This window comes from Otolemur garnettii, unplaced genomic scaffold (genome assembly GCF_000181295.1).
Source record: "Otolemur garnettii isolate 467f Iridium unplaced genomic scaffold, OtoGar3 scaffold00046, whole genome shotgun sequence".
Classification (NCBI taxonomy): Eukaryota; Metazoa; Chordata; class Mammalia; order Primates; family Galagidae; genus Otolemur; species Otolemur garnettii.
Window position 1 is genome coordinate 3,589,401 of NW_003852441.1, and position 17,670 is coordinate 3,607,070.

At 43.4% G+C, this 17,670-nt stretch overlaps 1 protein-coding gene across 3 annotated transcripts in view; it reads left to right on the forward strand.

Annotated features, from left to right (window-relative positions):
- CDRT1 (CMT1A duplicated region transcript 1) overlaps positions 1-15,753 on the forward strand; it is a 28,428-nt gene extending 12,675 nt beyond the window's left edge. Inside the window, exons 8-14 of one of the 3 annotated variants that reach the window (XM_023514019.1) lie at positions 2,260-2,381; positions 4,721-4,869; positions 5,691-5,833; positions 9,250-9,408; positions 11,228-11,496; positions 12,656-12,799; positions 14,933-15,753. In XM_023514019.1, coding sequence (XP_023369787.1) covers positions 2,260-2,381; positions 4,721-4,869; positions 5,691-5,833; positions 9,250-9,408; positions 11,228-11,496; positions 12,656-12,799; positions 14,933-15,753 — 1,807 coding nt within the window. Of the gene's footprint in view, positions 1-2,259; positions 2,382-4,720; positions 4,870-5,690; positions 5,834-9,249; positions 9,409-11,227; positions 11,497-12,655; positions 12,800-14,929 lie in introns of all 3 variants that reach the window. The other 2 variants (XM_003791069.2, XM_012806062.1) reach the window with 2 other exon arrangements.
- The last annotated feature ends 1,917 nt before the right edge of the window (positions 15,754-17,670 follow it).

A 17,670-nucleotide genomic window follows, 5' to 3' on the forward strand; every position in this document is an offset into this window, starting at 1 on the left:
TGATTATGTCTTTGGCTTACTTTCCTGTTGGGATAACTCTAATATTCTCAGTGATTCCCAGTTCCTTATATTTCTTTCTACTCCAAAGAGTCGATATTATTCTTTTGTTAATGTTAAGGTTGGAAATATCATCTCTCATCCTTAATTTTTTTTTTTTTTGTAGTTTTTGGCTGGGGCTGGGTTTGAACCCACCACCTCCGGCATATGGGGCCGGCGCCCTCCTTCTTTGTGCCATAGGCGCTGCCCTCTCTCATCCTTAATTTATCTATTAACTTTGCTCATAATGTCCCTTGTTGAACAAAAGTTCTTTTGTTCTACGGATGTAATAAAGTTTATCACTTTATTAGGGTGTTTTTTTCTCTCAGGTCTGTGATTCTTCTCACTTCTAGGTCACAGAAATATTTTCTATTATTTTCTTCTATTAACATTACAGTTTTGCCTTTTGCATTCAGTTCTTTAATCCATTTGCTGCTCAAAACTTTCCATGTGGTATAATGTAGGGTTTCCATTTTATCTGTTCATTCTTAAAGTGAACAGTTTTCTGCATAAGTGAAAGAAATTAACCTAAAGTCCTGGCATGTTGCTGGAAACAGAAATTCGAAGCATGCTTTCTTTCAGCAGACTGCTGGCACATTGTTCAATGCATGTGGCTGCCAGACTGGTAAGACATTGGTAAGGCTGTTGGATCTTTGGGAATATTAGTAGGAAAAGCTTAACATATCACAAAAACTGCAAAAGAAACATTTATTGTGTGCCAAGACTCACAGTAATTCAGTGAGACAAGTGCTGTTATTATCCCCAATTGTCAGATGAAGAAACCGAGGTATCGAGTGGTTCTGTTACTTACCTCAAGATGACACAACGAGCCAGTGATGGACCTTTAGCAGCTGCTTCCAGAGTCCATTGTCTTAACATTTCAGTTTGTCCTGTCACGAGAGCAGCCTGGCCAAAGTGGAAGCATGTAGCAATGACAACTGAGAGACCTCAGGCAAATTTTCTTATTAGAAAACTGTGTGGCTAGGCGTGATGGCACAAGCCTGTAGTCCCAGCTACTGGTGAGGCTGAGGTGGGAGGATTGCTTGAGCCCCTGAGCTCTAAGACCAGCCAAGGCAACTTAGCAAGACCCCATCTTTAGTAAATAGATAGATAGATAGATAACTATATGACTTTACATGTTCCCATATATCTCTTAGATATGCTGTAGATATACATAAAATATTTTGAATCTTAATGACTGTGGAAAATTATTATTTTGGATTAAAATGAGGGCCATATGATTAGATAACATAGTTTGCTTTTGTGAGGTTAAAGTCTGAGTTGCAGTTGTGTCCTTCACTCAAGAAGTGTGTCAACAGCCCTTGTGATAGACACTGTGGGTGGGGACTTATCCAACCCCTTCCCGCCTCCCCCTACTTGAGTTTAATTGCATTTTCTCTCCTGTGAGCACGTGGTTGTTAATTTACCAGTTTCGATTTAGTACTGAGTACATGTGATGCCTATTTTTTCATTCTTATGATACTTCACTTAGAAGCATGTTCTCCAAATCCATCCGTATTGTTAGAAAAGCTACAAAATTCCCATCTTTGCATGGCTGACTAGTATTCCACAGTATACATACTGACTGTGGCAAATTATTCTGTTGCTCTTGTCTGAAGACCATTTCTACCACTAAGTCAGTGCCATGATGCTAGGCCTGGGGGTTACTCCACCTAAAACTGCCTAATATTTATCAAGCATTTGCTATGATTTAGTACCTGTTCTAATGCTACATGCTCTGGCACTGTTGACAGCTGGGGCTGGAGAATTCTTTGCTGTGGGGCTGTCCCAGGCAACAGCGGGTGTTCAGCAGCTCCACTGGCTTCTACACGCCAGATGCCAGTGGCACTTCCCTCCCCTCTTGTGACCACCAAAAATGTCTCTAGATATTGTCAAATGGCCCCTCAGGGTAAAAATCACCTCTGGTTCACAATCACTCCATTAGCACATTTTAATTCTTCACAAAACCCGTTTGATTAATTATCATTTTCATTTTATCAATGAGAAAATGAAGCTTACATAGGCATAAAGTAACCTTCTCAACATTACACCAAATAGGTGTTGTGACTGGGGTTCAAATCCAGCCTCTGACTCAAAGTCTGGCCATGAAACTCTGCTGCTTTCCAACTATGTACTGATCTGGAGGAACTCCCTAGAGTACCATGCATCCCTTGGGCCCTCAAAAAATCTCAAAAACTCTTTTTTTTTTCTTTTGGACTGCAGATACTGGGATCTGAAAAATGGGAATTGCATACGAATCTTCAATGGCCACCAGGGCACAATCACTTGCATAGATTTATATAAAAACAAGCTCGTATCAGGAGCAAGAGATTGCCAGGTGAAAGGTGAGAAAGAAACGTCTTACGTTTCCCAAATCCATGGGCTACCAAAATGCTTGTTTTGCTCATTTGTATAGGCAGTCATTTATTCTTTTATTCACCCATCCGTCTGTTCATACACATATGCATCTTACCAGCTGGTCTGTTCAGTGACTGTTGACACCTACCACGTGTAACATGCTGTACCAGGAGCCGGAGAGGGAAGTGATGCTATTTCCTCACCAGGCTCACCTCACAGTCTCCTAGTGAAAGCAGATATGTTGATGTAGAATGGGGGCTGGGGGGGGGGTATAACAAATGCATGGATGGTAATGGCTGTCATTTATTGGATACCAATTTTGTGGAAGGCACTGTGATAGTTAGTTGCTTTATATATATTATCTTATCTAATCCTCACAAGAGCTCTATGAAGTGGAGGCACATGAGGAATCCAAAACTCATAGAGAGGCTCGGTGCCTGTAGCTCAGTGAATAGGGCGCCAGCCACATACACCAAAGCTGGTGGGTTCGAGCCCAGCCCTGGCCTGCTAAACAGCAATGACAACTGCAACCAAAAAACAGCTAGGCTTTGTGGTGGGCATCTATAGTCCCAGCTGCTCAGAAGGCTGAGGCAAGAGAATCACTTAAGCCCGAGAGTTTGAGGTTGCTGTGAGCTATGAAGTCACGGCACTCTACTGAGGGTGACATAGTGAGACTGTCTTAAAAAAGAAAAATAGTAGTTGTCAATTATAATGAAAGATGGAAGCCCCAACTGTGGACGAGATTTTCACTAGAAAAATACTAGGAAAGAGTGAAAAGAGAAGAGAAGCAAGGAACCTGGGGAACCATGGCATGTTAGGGGCAGGTGGAAGAAAAAGATGCGGGCGGCGCAGTGAAGCAGCAGGGCATGCAAACACGCAGGCCTGCTCAGGGAATCCCGCTCCACCCCCTGCCCTCCTCGGCCTGGACCAGTAGGTCATGGCAGTGACTGCTCTGAGTGCAGCAAGAAGGGAGAGGTTGGAGAAAGAAGGGCAGCCAAGGTCTCCAAGCTGGCTGGAAAAGTCTCCCAGGCCACCAGCACAGCCAGGACTGGAAAGTGAGGCGTTGGGTCCCTGCCTTAGATGTAAAATTTAAGGGGACACCAAAACAAAACCAAAAAACTCCTCCATTGATCAAGATACATATTTCAATGCAATATTTAAAAAGGCAAGATTAATGCACAAAATTCACAATGAACAAAATTTCAAAATCTCTCTCACTTCACCTGGCCACCAGCCTGCCTGGGTTACCAAAATAGAATGAACAAGGAGACTGCAAATGAGTCTTTTAATTCATCTTTTCATTTTCCCATTGGTAATTTTATAAATGGGTCGAGATACATACAAAAAAAATAAGTGAAGCAAAGTATACTTACATAATTAGAGTTAACGTAGCACAAATGGTAAGTAGTTAAGAGCATGGCCTCTGGGTCCAGACTCCCTGGGTTCAAATCCCAACTTTGCTACTTACCACCTGTGGGACCTCAAACCTTGCTATGCCTCAGTTTCCTCAGCTTTATAGTGGGGAATAGTTCCTGTCTCATGAAGGTGAGTTAATCAATGTGTTATTATTATAACCACCTTGAATGGTGCCTGGCTCATGGTTAGTGCCATGTAATCAGCTACTATTATTATTCTGTCTGAGGCCACTAGTTCTGTTGCCCAAGGAAGACAGTGCCTTGGGGATTGATGAAGCAGACTTTAATGCTTTCACCCCTGAATTACAGTGCCCAGTTCCAAATGCTTCCTTTTAGCTCTGTTCTCCCACCCACTCATCCACGTTCATCCCCACCCAACCCCTATGTGTGCCGGGGAGCGGCTCTAACACAGCCTGTGCAGAGTCAGCCTAGTCAAGGCTATTGTTCCGTAAAGTCTAAAAGTCAGACTCGGAAATATTTAAAAATGTAAGTGTACATAGACAACTTTCTTTTCTTTTTGGAAAGAAAGTGTGGGTCAGGAAGACAGCGTCTGGGACGAGTGACAATACCAAACGTGCCATGAACACCACCCTGCAGCAAGCATTTTTTCAGGCTTGAAAATAGGCTTATTGGATATGAGGGGCCTGGCACATGGACCCCAAGGCTAAGTTCTAGGTCAGACTGAGGTCTTCTTCATTGCCGGCTCTCCTAAGGGCCCACAGTCAAAGCTGTGTTGTAGGTATGTGGAGCAGGTGGTGAGCCCATCTTGGGGGGTGCCAGACCAGGAGCTTGGAGGGTCTGACTTGATGGGTGGGAGAGGAGCTCCATGGTGCCGTTTCCCCTTCCCCTTGCCCCTTTCCCTCACCTCCCCTCTCTCTGTGTCTCTTCTCCTCTCTCATTCTCCTCCTCAGAATGGGATTTAGATACAGGGAAGTGCCTGAAGACGTTTAAACACAAAGATCCCATCTTGGCCACCAGGATCAATGACACGTACATTGTGAGCAGCTGTGAGCGAGGGATAGTCAAAGTGTGGCACGTGGCCATGGCCCAGCTCGTCAAGGTGAGAAGGTGGGGTGCTGGGGAGCAGGGGCCGTGGTGATCACAGATTAGAGGAGACGGATGGGATGCCCCATGTAGCTTCCCAGGCCATCCTGGGGAGAACACACCCATTGTGAGTCCGTGATGGGGAGGGGTCCACTTTGTCATGGGCTGGAGCAGGAAGCAGCAGCAGAGTTAAAGTACCTTTTTCTCCTCCAGAGTCTTCTGATTCTGGCCTGGGGTGAGAGGTGAACAAAGCATTTTTCCCCCCTTACCTTGTCAGTGAGGAGAAAATGTTGAGGAATGAACAGACATGTTTTTTTCTCCTTACTGTAATGAAGACTGTGTTGAAAGTGATTGGATGCTCATAAAACATGTTCTTGCTGGATTTGAAGCCCTAGCCTTAGTGGATGGTGGTGTTGTATCATTTACAGCAGAATAACACAGTGACAGTCTTGAACCAGCATCGCCGGCACAAGGCTGCCTGGCGTGCACTCCAGGTCCTGGCGAGAAGCCGAGTTGGAACAGGTTACCTTCACTTGTCTAATAATAGACAACAGTGATTTCTGGCCCTTTCTGGTGCCCCAAGAAGATGGGGTCTGCCCTAGCCATAGACCCAGCAGAGCCAGTCCTCTTAACTAGGAGAGGGCTCTTTACTGAGGAAGCATGGAGGGCTGGCCCTCTCAGAGTTAAAGAAGAGTCCAGGCCTGGAACCAGTGAGCAGCAGTCAGGGTGGGGAGCGTGGCTCTGGGATTTAGTCAAGAAGGTCTCCAGCTTTGGTTCTTGGAGGTGTCACAGTCTCAGATGAAGAGGGGTGGAAAGCAGTGGCGTCTTTTCTTGCAGACTCTCAGTGGCCATGAGGGACCTGTGAAATGTCTGTTCTTTGACCAGTGGCACCTCCTGTCGGGGAGTTCTGACGGGCTGGTCATGGCCTGGAGCATGGTGGGGAAATATGAGCGCTGCCTGATGGCCTTCAAACACCCAAAGTAGGTGCCGCTGGAACACACCCGGTGCTCCCTCCCAGTCAGCTGGCTTCTCATCCCCTCTGCACCTCACCCCTTCTGCCTTCCTCCTGTCCCACCTGGAACCCATCCTCTCCACCATCTTCTGTGTCTGGCCATTCCCCCTCTCCCTTTCTCTTGTTTCTTTTAAGAAAAACCACATACCACTAATACAAGTGGATTTTTTCAGAAGTTATTGAAATTTTATGTTTATGACATACTTGTTATCTATTAGACATATGAATACTAGCAGAACCATCCCAAATAATGCCAGAAAATTCCTGGAATTGGTCATTCTCCCCGGAAGGCTGTACTTGCAAAAGCTTAAAATGATCCAAGTGCCAAAGGTTGGTCCAACAGCCTAAGGGCCTAAAGGAGCTTGTGGGCCAGATTCAATTTTGGGACAGCAAATGGATTTCATTTTACATTTCGATACAAATTTAGTGGTGGTGGCTGCTTGGGGCCAGTTAGTAAGTATTCTGAGGTCACATCTGGGCTTGTTGAAAGAACCTAGTGTGGTCAGTTAATGACTCTGCCACGGTCAGGGTTTTACAGGCTGCTCTGTGCCACTGTAAATGTTTTCAACAAGTGACCCCAGGTAGCAGTTTTAACAATGGACTAGAAATAAACACAAGGAAGCTACCAGGCTGGTGAAATAATGAAGTCCTTTCTGTTCCTTCCAGTACCGGGACTGTGGGCTGTTATTTTCACGGCTACCCTGAAGCTGGGGAGTGCGGCATGAGACAGGGCAAGTCAGCGTGGCCCGGAGCTCAGCGTTCTTGCTGACAGCCGTTTCTCCTAAGCGCCCTGTGGGTTGTTGCGCACCTTTAGTTTTTTCCCCAGAGTTCAGGAAAAGTTGATTTTGACAGATTTTTTAAAACTAGTTTTTCCATTGCTTTTATGGAAGGGCAGAATTTTGGAATTCTTTATCATTTTCACGGACATTACTCTCCGCTGTGTCTTGGATGGAAAAGGAGCGAAGGAGCAAAGAAGGAGACAGACAATTTACTTCTAAGGCAGAGATAAAGCCTGAAAGAAGACTGGGCTGATCTAATATCATAATAATCTCTGTTTATTGTGTGAAGTACTGGGCTGAATTTTTTATTTTTTATTTTGGCCAGGGCTGGGTTTGAACCCACCACCTCTAGCATATGGGGCTGGCGCCTTACTTCTTTGAGCCACAGGTGCCACCAGGGCTAAATTTTTAAAATATCTTAATCAATTTAATCCTGACAGCGACCCTGTGAGGAAGAAATTACTATCCCTGTTTCACAGAAAAGAAAACTGAAGGTTGAGAACTTACTTTCTGAAGGTTGTGTAGCCAGTGAGTGGTAGAGTCAGATTTGATCCCAGAGTTTTTGTTTCAAAGCCTGTGCTTTTAATCCCTAGGCTACTAGGGCATAGACCAAATGTCACAGAAGCCTACGAGGAGAGAAGTGTAGAATCAGCTCAGCAAGATTAAGAGATACACCAAGAGGCAAAACCTTCTAACACAGGGTGTTTCTCCCAGTGTTCAAGTACTGACAGGTGCCTAGGACACCAACAAAGTTATTACATTTTCTTTTTTTTATTGAGCCTCAAGCTATCACCCTGAGTAGAGTGCCATGGCGTCACAGCTCACAGCAACCTCCAACTCCTGGGCTTAAGCGGTTCTCTTGCCTCAGCCTTCCAAGTAGCTGGGATTATAGACACCCACCACAATGTCCAGCTATTTTTTGTTGTAGTTGTCATTGTTTGGCAGGCCCGGGCCGGATTTGAAACTGCAGCTCTGGTGTATGTGACTGGTGCCTTAGCCACTTGAGCTACAGGAGCCACCCCAAGTTATATTTTCGTCTTGGAAAAAATAAGCTCGTTGGACTTTTCAATACTTACTTTACAACTTAGTTCTAACTATCTATCTATCATCTCTCTATTGATCAGTCATATAAGGAGGGGTTCAAGTCACATTTGCCACCTTGCTGTCCTTTGAGTGGGCTAAGCATCTTCCTGCTTGTTGAGGTCTTTGTTTTTCCTATTTTGTTAGTGGTCAGGGCCATGAAAAATCTTCACTGGCCCTGGGATCTGACCAAGGCTAAGGCCAAATGGCATGGGGAAGATATTCTTTCAACACACTGTAGCAATGGCCATTACTCTGAAGACATGAGCAATCAGTTTTTTCAACAAATGTATATGGAGGGCCTACTATGGGGTAGGTGCTGAGCTAGGTAATGAACATTCATTGATGAATAAGACATGGGTTCTTCCCAAAAGAATCTGATAGTATACCTGAAGTTTCTATAAATGTGTGATGGTAGAGATGGGGGGTGGGGGGAGGAGATTGAGGTAAGGGATGGTTTTTTGGAGGAGATAGCACATGAAATGGGCTGTGGATAGACTGGGATGGGTGGGGATGGCAGGGATCCGTGGACTTGCTTTGCATATAGAATCTAACTAATTGGTGGCATTGAATTCAACTTTCAGTGTCATTAACAGAAATGGGGTAATTATAGTTTTCAGAATTAAATACTGTATGTATGGGAGGTCCAATTTGAATCCAGCTGTTATAGGGAAGGTTTTGGGGGAGAAATCTCCCTGGTTCTTTCTTTTCTTACTGGTCATCACAAAGGGACACTCATAAATCTCATCTCTGGGTACAATTTTCCTTAAGAGTGCTTCACTGAAAGAAGGACATCCAGGCCAGGCGCAGTGGCTCACACCTGTAATCCTAGCACCCTGGGAGGCCAAGGCAGGTGGATTGCTTGAGCTTGGGAGTTTGAGGCCAGTCTGAGCAAGAGCAAGTCCCGTCTACTAAAAATAGAAAAATTAGCCAGGTGTGTGGCTGTGGCAGGCACCTGTAGTCCCAGCTGCTCAAAGGCTGAGGCAGGAGGATCACTTAAGCCTGAGATTGCTGTGAGTTAGGCTGGAAAGCCACTAATTTAAGACCAAAAAGAAACTGCTGAAACATACTACTACTTATGCTACTTATAATCATTTTCCTTCTGTATTTTCTTTATTATATATTATTTTAAAAGGACTCAAAACCACATAATTTTCAGCATGACTTCTGTATAAGTAAACAGCTAGGAATCAAAATGCAAGAGAAAACCATGGTTTTATATATATCTTATACCAAAAAAAAAAAAAAAAAGAAAGAAAGAAAGAAAGAAAAAAAAGAAAGACTGAGCTGTGGCATCAGCCTTTTTGTTTTGCCACCTTGTGGCACTGTGACTTAACTGCAGGAAAAAGGAAAAGTAACCAGACTGGGGCAAGGTATGCCTTGACAGTTAATGGTTCACATCCATAACTGTAGAATGATAGCAAACACCACTTTAAGTCAGTCAGGGCCGCTGCCTCCCACCCATACACTAAATACCCCAAACTATAGTCAAACCCCAGCAGCCTGTTTCTCTGTTCCCTTCCAGGGAGGTGCTCCACGTGTCCCTTCTCTTCCTCCGGGTCATCAGCGCCTGTGCAGACGGCAAGATCCGCATTTACAATTTCCTCAATGGGAACTGTCTGAAGGTGATAAAAGCCACTGGCAAAGGGGATCCTGTGCTGTGCTTCTTTATTCAGGGCAACAGGTGGGTGGTAGGTGTGGAGGTCAGAGCCGTGAGCGATTCTGTCTGGATCAATCTTTTCCTCCTCTGGGATACCAGCCCTGGATTGCAGGCAGGGGGAGAGAGTGGACGTGCTTCCCTCTGAGTCTGGCTGCAGTGGAGTAACAGACTTGTGGGACACAATTGGGTTTTGCACACGTGGTGCTTGGGGCGCAGTCAGTGCATTCTGACTCTTCATCCATTCTGGGTGTTTGGGGAAATCACACAACGGCTGCAGTATTGCTCTCCCGCCAGGCCCACAGTTCTGTCAAGGTGTGCCCCTGCTTGGTCTTGGATCATGCATTCAGCTGCCTGGAGCCCCACCACCTGTCTCTGATGTCCATCTCTATAGGAGGGTGGGGATGGCAGCAGGGTACCCAGCTGGGGACTGCTGAGTGGGTGAGCTTACAGAAACCAGTCATGACTGCACTAATTGTATATGCTGCTATTCTTATTACATAAGTATATACAATAGGTGCAGGGCGATATTATGTGAAAACACCAAAGAGAATCAACTTATAAATTCCACCCTGAGTTCACTTGAAACATCACTTAGTGTCTCTGGACCAAATCGCCTTCCTTTTAATGAAACTTCATTTATTAATATTCTAGATCAGCGGTTCTCAACCTGTGGGTCGTGACCCCTTTGTAACAATGAAAATACATCCTGGATATCAGATATTTACATTACGATTCATAACAGTAACAAAATTACAGTTATGAAGTAGCAACCAAAATAATTTTATGGTTGGAGGTCACCACAACATAAGGAACTGTATTAAAGGGTTGCAGCATTGGGAAGGTTGAGAACCACTGGTCTAGATCATCTTAAAGGAGGTAGCCTGGTAATAAGGCTCAAGCAATGAATACTTTTCACTTATTTGGAAATACTGCTATTAAAAAATCAGCTCTCACCTTTTCTCATCCACAGCAGCCAAAGAGATATGATTTCCTTTTGGCTGAAGTGCAATGAAGTCTTTCTGAAAGATATTTCTTATTGGAATGAGTCCCCAAATTCCACGCTAGCATTTCTAGCCCAAATAAGTTACTTTTGTAGAGAGTTTATGTTAACAGTTAAGGTCTTAAAATTTCAGCTTTTGGGAGCAGAAAGGAACCTAACACTTAGAATTCCCACTTCTTATGCACAGTTCTAGGAGATCTCTGCTAGGGTGGGCAGCTTATTTTGTATAAATGACAGAAACCAGTGGGTGGGGGAGGCAGTACTGGGGAAAGGATGCAAGTTTCAATGCTTTTTGTCTATGGGTGTAAAAGTGGGGGTTAAATCATCCTGCTTTCTGAGGTACAGAGACCCTAGAGTGACAGTGTGGAAAGTGTGGGGTCTGTGTGGAGGGTCAGCAGAGGGGTACACCTCCCCATTAGAGAGTTTTCTTCACTCTCCTCTTCCATCCCACCAATGGAAACATGGGTTTGGAAACTGTGCTTTAAAAAAAGGGAGTGAGTTTTAAGACATCTGTGTACAGAGTACCTAAGCTTCTGGGCATCTCAGGTAATTGGCACTCGCTCTAAGAACAGAAATTCATTTAAAAGTATTTTCACTTAATAAGTGAAATAATCAGAACATATGTGCCCATTCACATTTATTTCTTAAAAGAAAAGAGCCATGTGCTGAGAAAAGAGCATGGCCTGAGACCCTTCTCCACCCTCCCCTCCCCTGTGTGTATGGCCATTTCACCTGTACACTGCTCCCTGGGCTTACAGACGGGAGGGGACAATGATCGATGGCAATGCATCTTTGGTGACCTCCACGCTGCTATTGGGGGCAATCTTGTTGTTTTGGTTCCAGGATTATAGTCAACACAGAGAGCAACATCCTCATGTTCCAGTTTGAGAACATCAAATGGCAGTACGCGATGGAAAAGAGCAAACAGAAGAAGAACAAGGACAAAGACGAGGAAAAGGACGAAAACAGCCTCACGGAAGCCCTCTCCAAGTCCAGCACTCAGATTCACAGTCTGAGAGAGTCCATATCCAGCAAAACTGTGACCCAGGAGCTTCTATCAAGTAAATCTCATAAGCCCCGAGTCGTCCTGAAGGTGGCCAAGTTATCTTCAGGTAAAGGGGCCAGACCCAGCAATCTCAGTGACAGCCAGTGGCCCAGGACTGGTTTGTTTGTGGGATATTTCAGTCAGTGGTTTCCTGAGGTATTAACATTAACCCTTCAGGAAGGTGGGAACTAATCTCTTTGATATGCCAAACTATTTGCTAGCCAGCTAAAGGGAATCTCCTGATTTTAAGGACTAGATTTTCAGACTTACTAGACTCTTTGTCAGTAGATAAGACGAGCTTTAATACTTGCCGTTAACAAAGAAAACAAATGAACAAACAAAAACAAATAAAAAAAAATTCTCAGTCCCCCCTCCCCCAAATCAAACACATATAACTATTTCCTCAGGACAGAGACAAGAAGTGACTACAAGCAGGAAAGTGCATCCCGATCACCATGTGTGCAAAACCCAATAGGATGTATTCTCTGTAGGCCTCTGAGAGAGAATATGTGTAGCTAGAAAGTCTCAGTTATAGAGCAGAGTGCATGTGTGTGTGAGAGGGGTGCAGGCATGGCTCATCCAGACAAAGTATGTGTAGGTAAGAGTAGCAAGACTCCTTCTTGTTATCCGCCCTATCTTTGGCATGTGAAATTGGATCTATGCATCTTCAGAGAACACCAAGCATATCACACTACAAACAGCTTTCTCATAAAGAGTGGCAACCAAAAGTTTCAGATAATGCTAAAGCTTGATAGTTAATAGGTAGGTGAATGGGAGGGGAGTCAGGATGCAACCGAGACCTGAAATCCAGGTAGCTGCTTAGTTTCATACTGCAATAAATTATACCATGCCACGTACAAAAAATACAGCTAGAGAAGAGGAGTAAGTTCCAGTGTTCAATGCAGAGTAGGGTGACTATAGTTAACAATCATTGATTGTATATTTCAAAATAGCTAGAAGATTTGGAATGTTCTCAGCACAAAGAAATGATAAATTTTGAGATGATGCCTAAATACTATGAGCTCATCATTACATGTTGTATACATGTATCCAAATATCACACACACCCCATAAATATTGTTATCCATAAAAATCAAAGGGTGATAATCAGTCCAATGATACGCCCTCATTATTACTGATTATATTGTCATTATGCCCGCATCATTCACACCTAAATCGAAGTATGTCATGACTACGCTTTCTTCCTAAATCTCAATTCAATTTAGCAATGTCAATAGAGGAACCTCAAAGTCAAGAAAAGCCAAAATCGCCCCCAAAAGATAGCAGGAAGAGAGCTTATGCTGTTCATAAAGAAGCACGTGGTATGAATGGTGGGCAAGAGAATTTGGAAGCAAAATCTGGGGCAGGAGGTAAAGTGATTGATTGGTGATGCCTCATTCTGAATTAGCAGTGAGATGGAAACTCTCTTTTCTGCCTCTGTCTCTTTCGATTTTAGTTTTGTCTTCCAGCAGGCCAACAACTTTGCTTATCTTTCAGCATTCAGAATGAATGTGATGCCTGACTTCTCCTAAGAGAGTTAATATTTTCCTTAATTGTCCCCTTACTAAATAGAGTCCATAGAGGGAAAACCTTTATAAAATCCATTTCTAGTTTTTGGCTAACAGCTTGCCTCTGTTCCTGGCCTGTCAGCTTCCTTACTTCTTGGAGTAATGGCTCAGCAGATAATGAAAAAATCTATACTATGGAATATTAAAGATAGTTAAAAATTGTATGATGAGGATCCATATATAATAACATGAAAAGAGATCCATAATATATAATCATGTGGAAAAAGATACATTTATAAACATTGAGCTCATAACAAATTACACAATTAGGTTTTTTTTTTTTTTTTTTGAGACAGAGTCTCACTCCATTGCCCTCGGTAGCTCACAACAACTTCAAACTCTCAGGCTCAAGAGATCCCCTTGCTCAGCCTCCTGTGTAGCTGGGACTACAGGCACCTGCCACAACACCTGGCTAGTTTTTCTATTTTTAGTAGCAATGGGGTCTTGCTCTTACTCAAGCTGGTCTTGAATTCCTGGGCTCAGGCAGTCCACCCACCTCAGCCTCCCAGAGTGCTAGGATTACAGGTGTGAACTACTGTACCTGGCTACAATTACTTTTTTATAAAAAGAGAAAAATTCTATGTTTTTGGGTTTAGAAGGAGAGGGGGGAAAATTATGACATCTTATATTAATTCAGTTTTATATGTTCTAACCAAATATTGTTTAATTAGCAAAGTAAAGGTCAGGGGAGAATTTGAAGTTTCATTCCATCCTGGTGTGTCCACATGCAAACATCTTGGGCTAGAACCTATCTGTCCAAGGAAAATTATATACTTAATACACTGTTGCATTTTATTCCCTAGTGTAGCTTGGGGTACAGATTTTACTTTCTAGGTCAGACTGGGCAGATGGATTCTACTTTTCATGATTCAGTTATTCCATTTTTGTAAAATGAGGATAACACTTTCAAGTGTTTCTGTGAGGTGCTGTAGAGCCTGAAAAGCCTGATGGCCTCCCCATGAGCCCTTTCTCCTCCCACTCCTTCCCTTTTGGAACAAAAGGCCACAAAATGCCTAACTAGCACTGCCCCCAGACTTCTTGCCACAAGACTCTAGCCCACCAGAATCTATTCACCTTCTATGGCCCCGTATAAAAAGAGGCCTCCAACCCCTCAATGCAGATGCCATGTTTGGCTCTGCCCAGGTAGGTCTCTGTGCCTTTCATTAAACCAGGCCTGAACCTCTCCATTCTCTGGTCTCACCTGCGTACATCACCGATCTTCCAGGAGAGACATAATAGATTTCCTTACCTGTGAAGACATTTTTGTTAACTTAATGGTCTTAGACATTAATAGGTCTTGACTATTAAACACTAGGGCAGAGGGAATCTCTTATCCTGGTCAGTGGCTTTTGGACCTACTATTGCTCAAAACATATTGGGAACTCCTCTGGAGGAACCATCTTTGAGTCATGTTGTGATTATTTGCATTACCCGGGGTGATTTGGGGAAATGTCCAAGATTATTTGGAGTCACATTTGATCAATAAGGTAGAGATCAAAGTTTGCAATACAATTGTTAACAATTGTAGAGATAAGGCCAACAACTTTGCTGTTGTTGTTGAAACAACAATTCTTCTTGTTGAAAAATATGAGTATGTTAATATTATACATTTACAAAGCCTGCTTTGTATAAATCATAAATGATATGTGAAGGTCATTCTCAAAGGAAAGTTTCAAAAATATGTGGACCATTGGGATCACATCTAGAGGTTTGTATGCACTTTACATAATACTAATATATTCATTAAGAGCTTGTTTTGTTCCATCGCCATTTCTGATTCCACTGGGGACATCTGCCCTCATGATGGCATGCCTGTTGGGCAACAAAGAAGTTGGTGTGCCCAGAGATTAGAATGGCTTTAACTTTCATGTATGAGTACTTCATATTTTTCACAAAATGCTGATTTATTTTTGTTTTCTTTTTCTGAAAAAGCAGATGATGTGATGAAAGCACAAAAACAAGGACAAGTAGAAACTCTTGGAGAACTGATCCATCATCACCTGAAGAAAAAGTCTGGGAATATCCCTCTGTCACCTGACCAATTCCTGCTAACCGTCAGCGCCGTGCAGAGAGCCCACAATTCAGGGGGATTTGCCTATCCCCGTAGGCCCCAAACCCAAGTCATCGATGCCTGGGGACCTTCAATCTTACACACAAGGAAGGTCCTGAATTTCAAAGGAAAATCAGTGCAGCAGGCAGTTGATCAGTTGAGAATGAGCAATCCTCCCATAGATGTGAAAAAAACCAACGTTCCCCTCGAAATCCAGAAACTACAGCCTAATCTGAAGAACTCTTTGCAAGGTCCCAGAGTACAGTCCACCATACCCCAGCCCGTGCTTATCCGTCCCCGGTTCCCAGGCAACTTAAGGGAAGACCAGGTGACAAGTTCAACTGAAGGGCTAGTGCGTATTACAGACCCCCTGACCAGTATGCAGGTCATTAAACACAACCGCATGGTGGTGCCACAAGTGAGCAAAGCCACCCTTACTCTCAAGAAAGAGCGACCTCGCATCAACACAGCCCTTGATCCCCTGAGGATGAACACTGGGTTCATGCTGTTGACTGTGAAGGAGGAGAAAGAGTACGGGGAAGCCAAGATGAAGGAGTATCAGGCCGGGGGCTCCATTGCAATGGTTGATCCAGAAAAAGCCAGCAAAGCTGCATGGATCAGGAAGATCAAAGGCCTGCCTATTGATAATTTCATGAAGCAAGGGAAAATTGCAGCTCCTGAACTTGGACAAAATGTATTCATCTAAACCAGCCTTGGGAAATTACAATATCTTACAATAAACAGAAACCCAAGTCAGGTGGATGTTGGTATTTGGCCTTTTTTTTTTTTTTCTTTTTTGACTGTTTCCACATTGGTAATTGCAATTAACATGAGAACACCTGATTATCTTCTTGTGCCTCAAAGCATTGATAACTTCAAAGTGAGAAAACAGGAGGAGTCTGGGAGAGATCAGCAATTATATTTCCATGGAAAGCCATTCAGTAAGACTTAGGAAAGCCAAGTTTCATTGACAAAAGATGGGGAGGTGATCATTGGAAATGTGATATCATTACCAGTTTAGGGCTATTAGTTCTTCTAGCAAATGAAATGATGGGATTGCATCAGGATAATACATTGGAGTTTCCTGCCATTTTTGTGTAGAAGACTGATGAAACTCAGTGAATTCAGTGAAGAATCTAAAAGTGGAAGCCCACAATGGGTTTGACCTATTGCATTTGAGAATGTTTTGTACACTTTTCCTTCTCAGGGCTAACTGCTATGGAACAGGATTAAGCATCTTCAATCTCTCTGCAAGGAGGGCTACTAATACCGAATGTGTTGAGGTTTCTACTTAAACCTTTGGAGGATGGCGTTGGAGACTGACGGGTAATTCAGAAGAGTGTAGCCCATGAATGGGGCTGTGTCCCGTGGTTAAATTCAAACACCATACAAAGCTGCCTTCTACTCAGCGGCTCAGCAAGGCCTGATCTTTTGACTATTCAAGAAAAGCCAAAAATTCATATTTTTCTGTGAAAGGCCCTAAATTTTAAAGGATGGTAATGAATTAAAAAAGAATGCATAACAAAAGCAAAACCAACAAAAAGACAACTCCATGATTCCTACGACACTGAAAACATGCCAGGAGCAGGCTGGATGCACAAGCCTGGAATTCACAGCTAAAGCTTTTCACCACCTAGAGCACAAACGCAATGTCTTTGTCAAGCACTTTTCCTGTGCAAAATGCTTTTTCCCCCTTCATGATTCGGGTATTTGGTTTTAAAAAGCACTGGTACATACCTTTGTAAAAGTTGTAGTTTTAATGGAGAGAACCCCATAATTTAGGGGAATGTGGGAATAAACAATATTTCATGATCCTTCCCATAGCAGTCTGATCAGGTGAAATGGACAGGATATTATCATCACCCTTTCAAAGACCCGACACCCCTAACGTTAAGAACAACAACGTTGGGGGCCCTTCATGTCCTTTGTCCAGGCACGATCATATCGTGAGCAGCGGGACCTAGAACAGTAATAAGAATGACGTCTCCCATTTGCTAGATACTTACACTGCAAGGATACCACTAGCACCGCCTTCTTTATGATTGAGAAAATAGTACATAAAGATTGGCTATATAATTGGTAATAGAGGATCCGGAACTCGAAACTATAGAGTGCACGGTTTGTACTACTCCTTACTGTTCCTGGCATCTAAGGTTATTTCTCTTCCATACTAATGTCCTTTATCGTCCTCCTGTCTTAATGTTTTAAAGCCTTTGAAAGAGCACATTCATTTTTTTCAATGCTTATAAAATTTAAAGCACAAAATGTGATATTGTAGAAAAATATATGTCATTGTATAACACTTAAACGAAATTAAATAAATTATGGCATAATAAAGGTCCGATCCTGCATTCATGGCATCGACGCTGGTGGAAATGACTTTAGAGTTTGCACACCATAGACAGCAGAATAAACCACGAAGCTTCCCCTTTAAATCCTACGTAGCCCTTGGTTCTTTTCCCATCTCCTATTCGCTCTTGTTTGGAGCAGACTGCACCCCCACCTGGACGCATTTCCTATCCGGTCCCTACTGTCCCACCCCAAGATAACCTGGTCCAGACACCTACCAGCGCCCGGGATTACCCCGCCCTTCCTGCTCCACCTCGGATAACCCCGCCCTCGC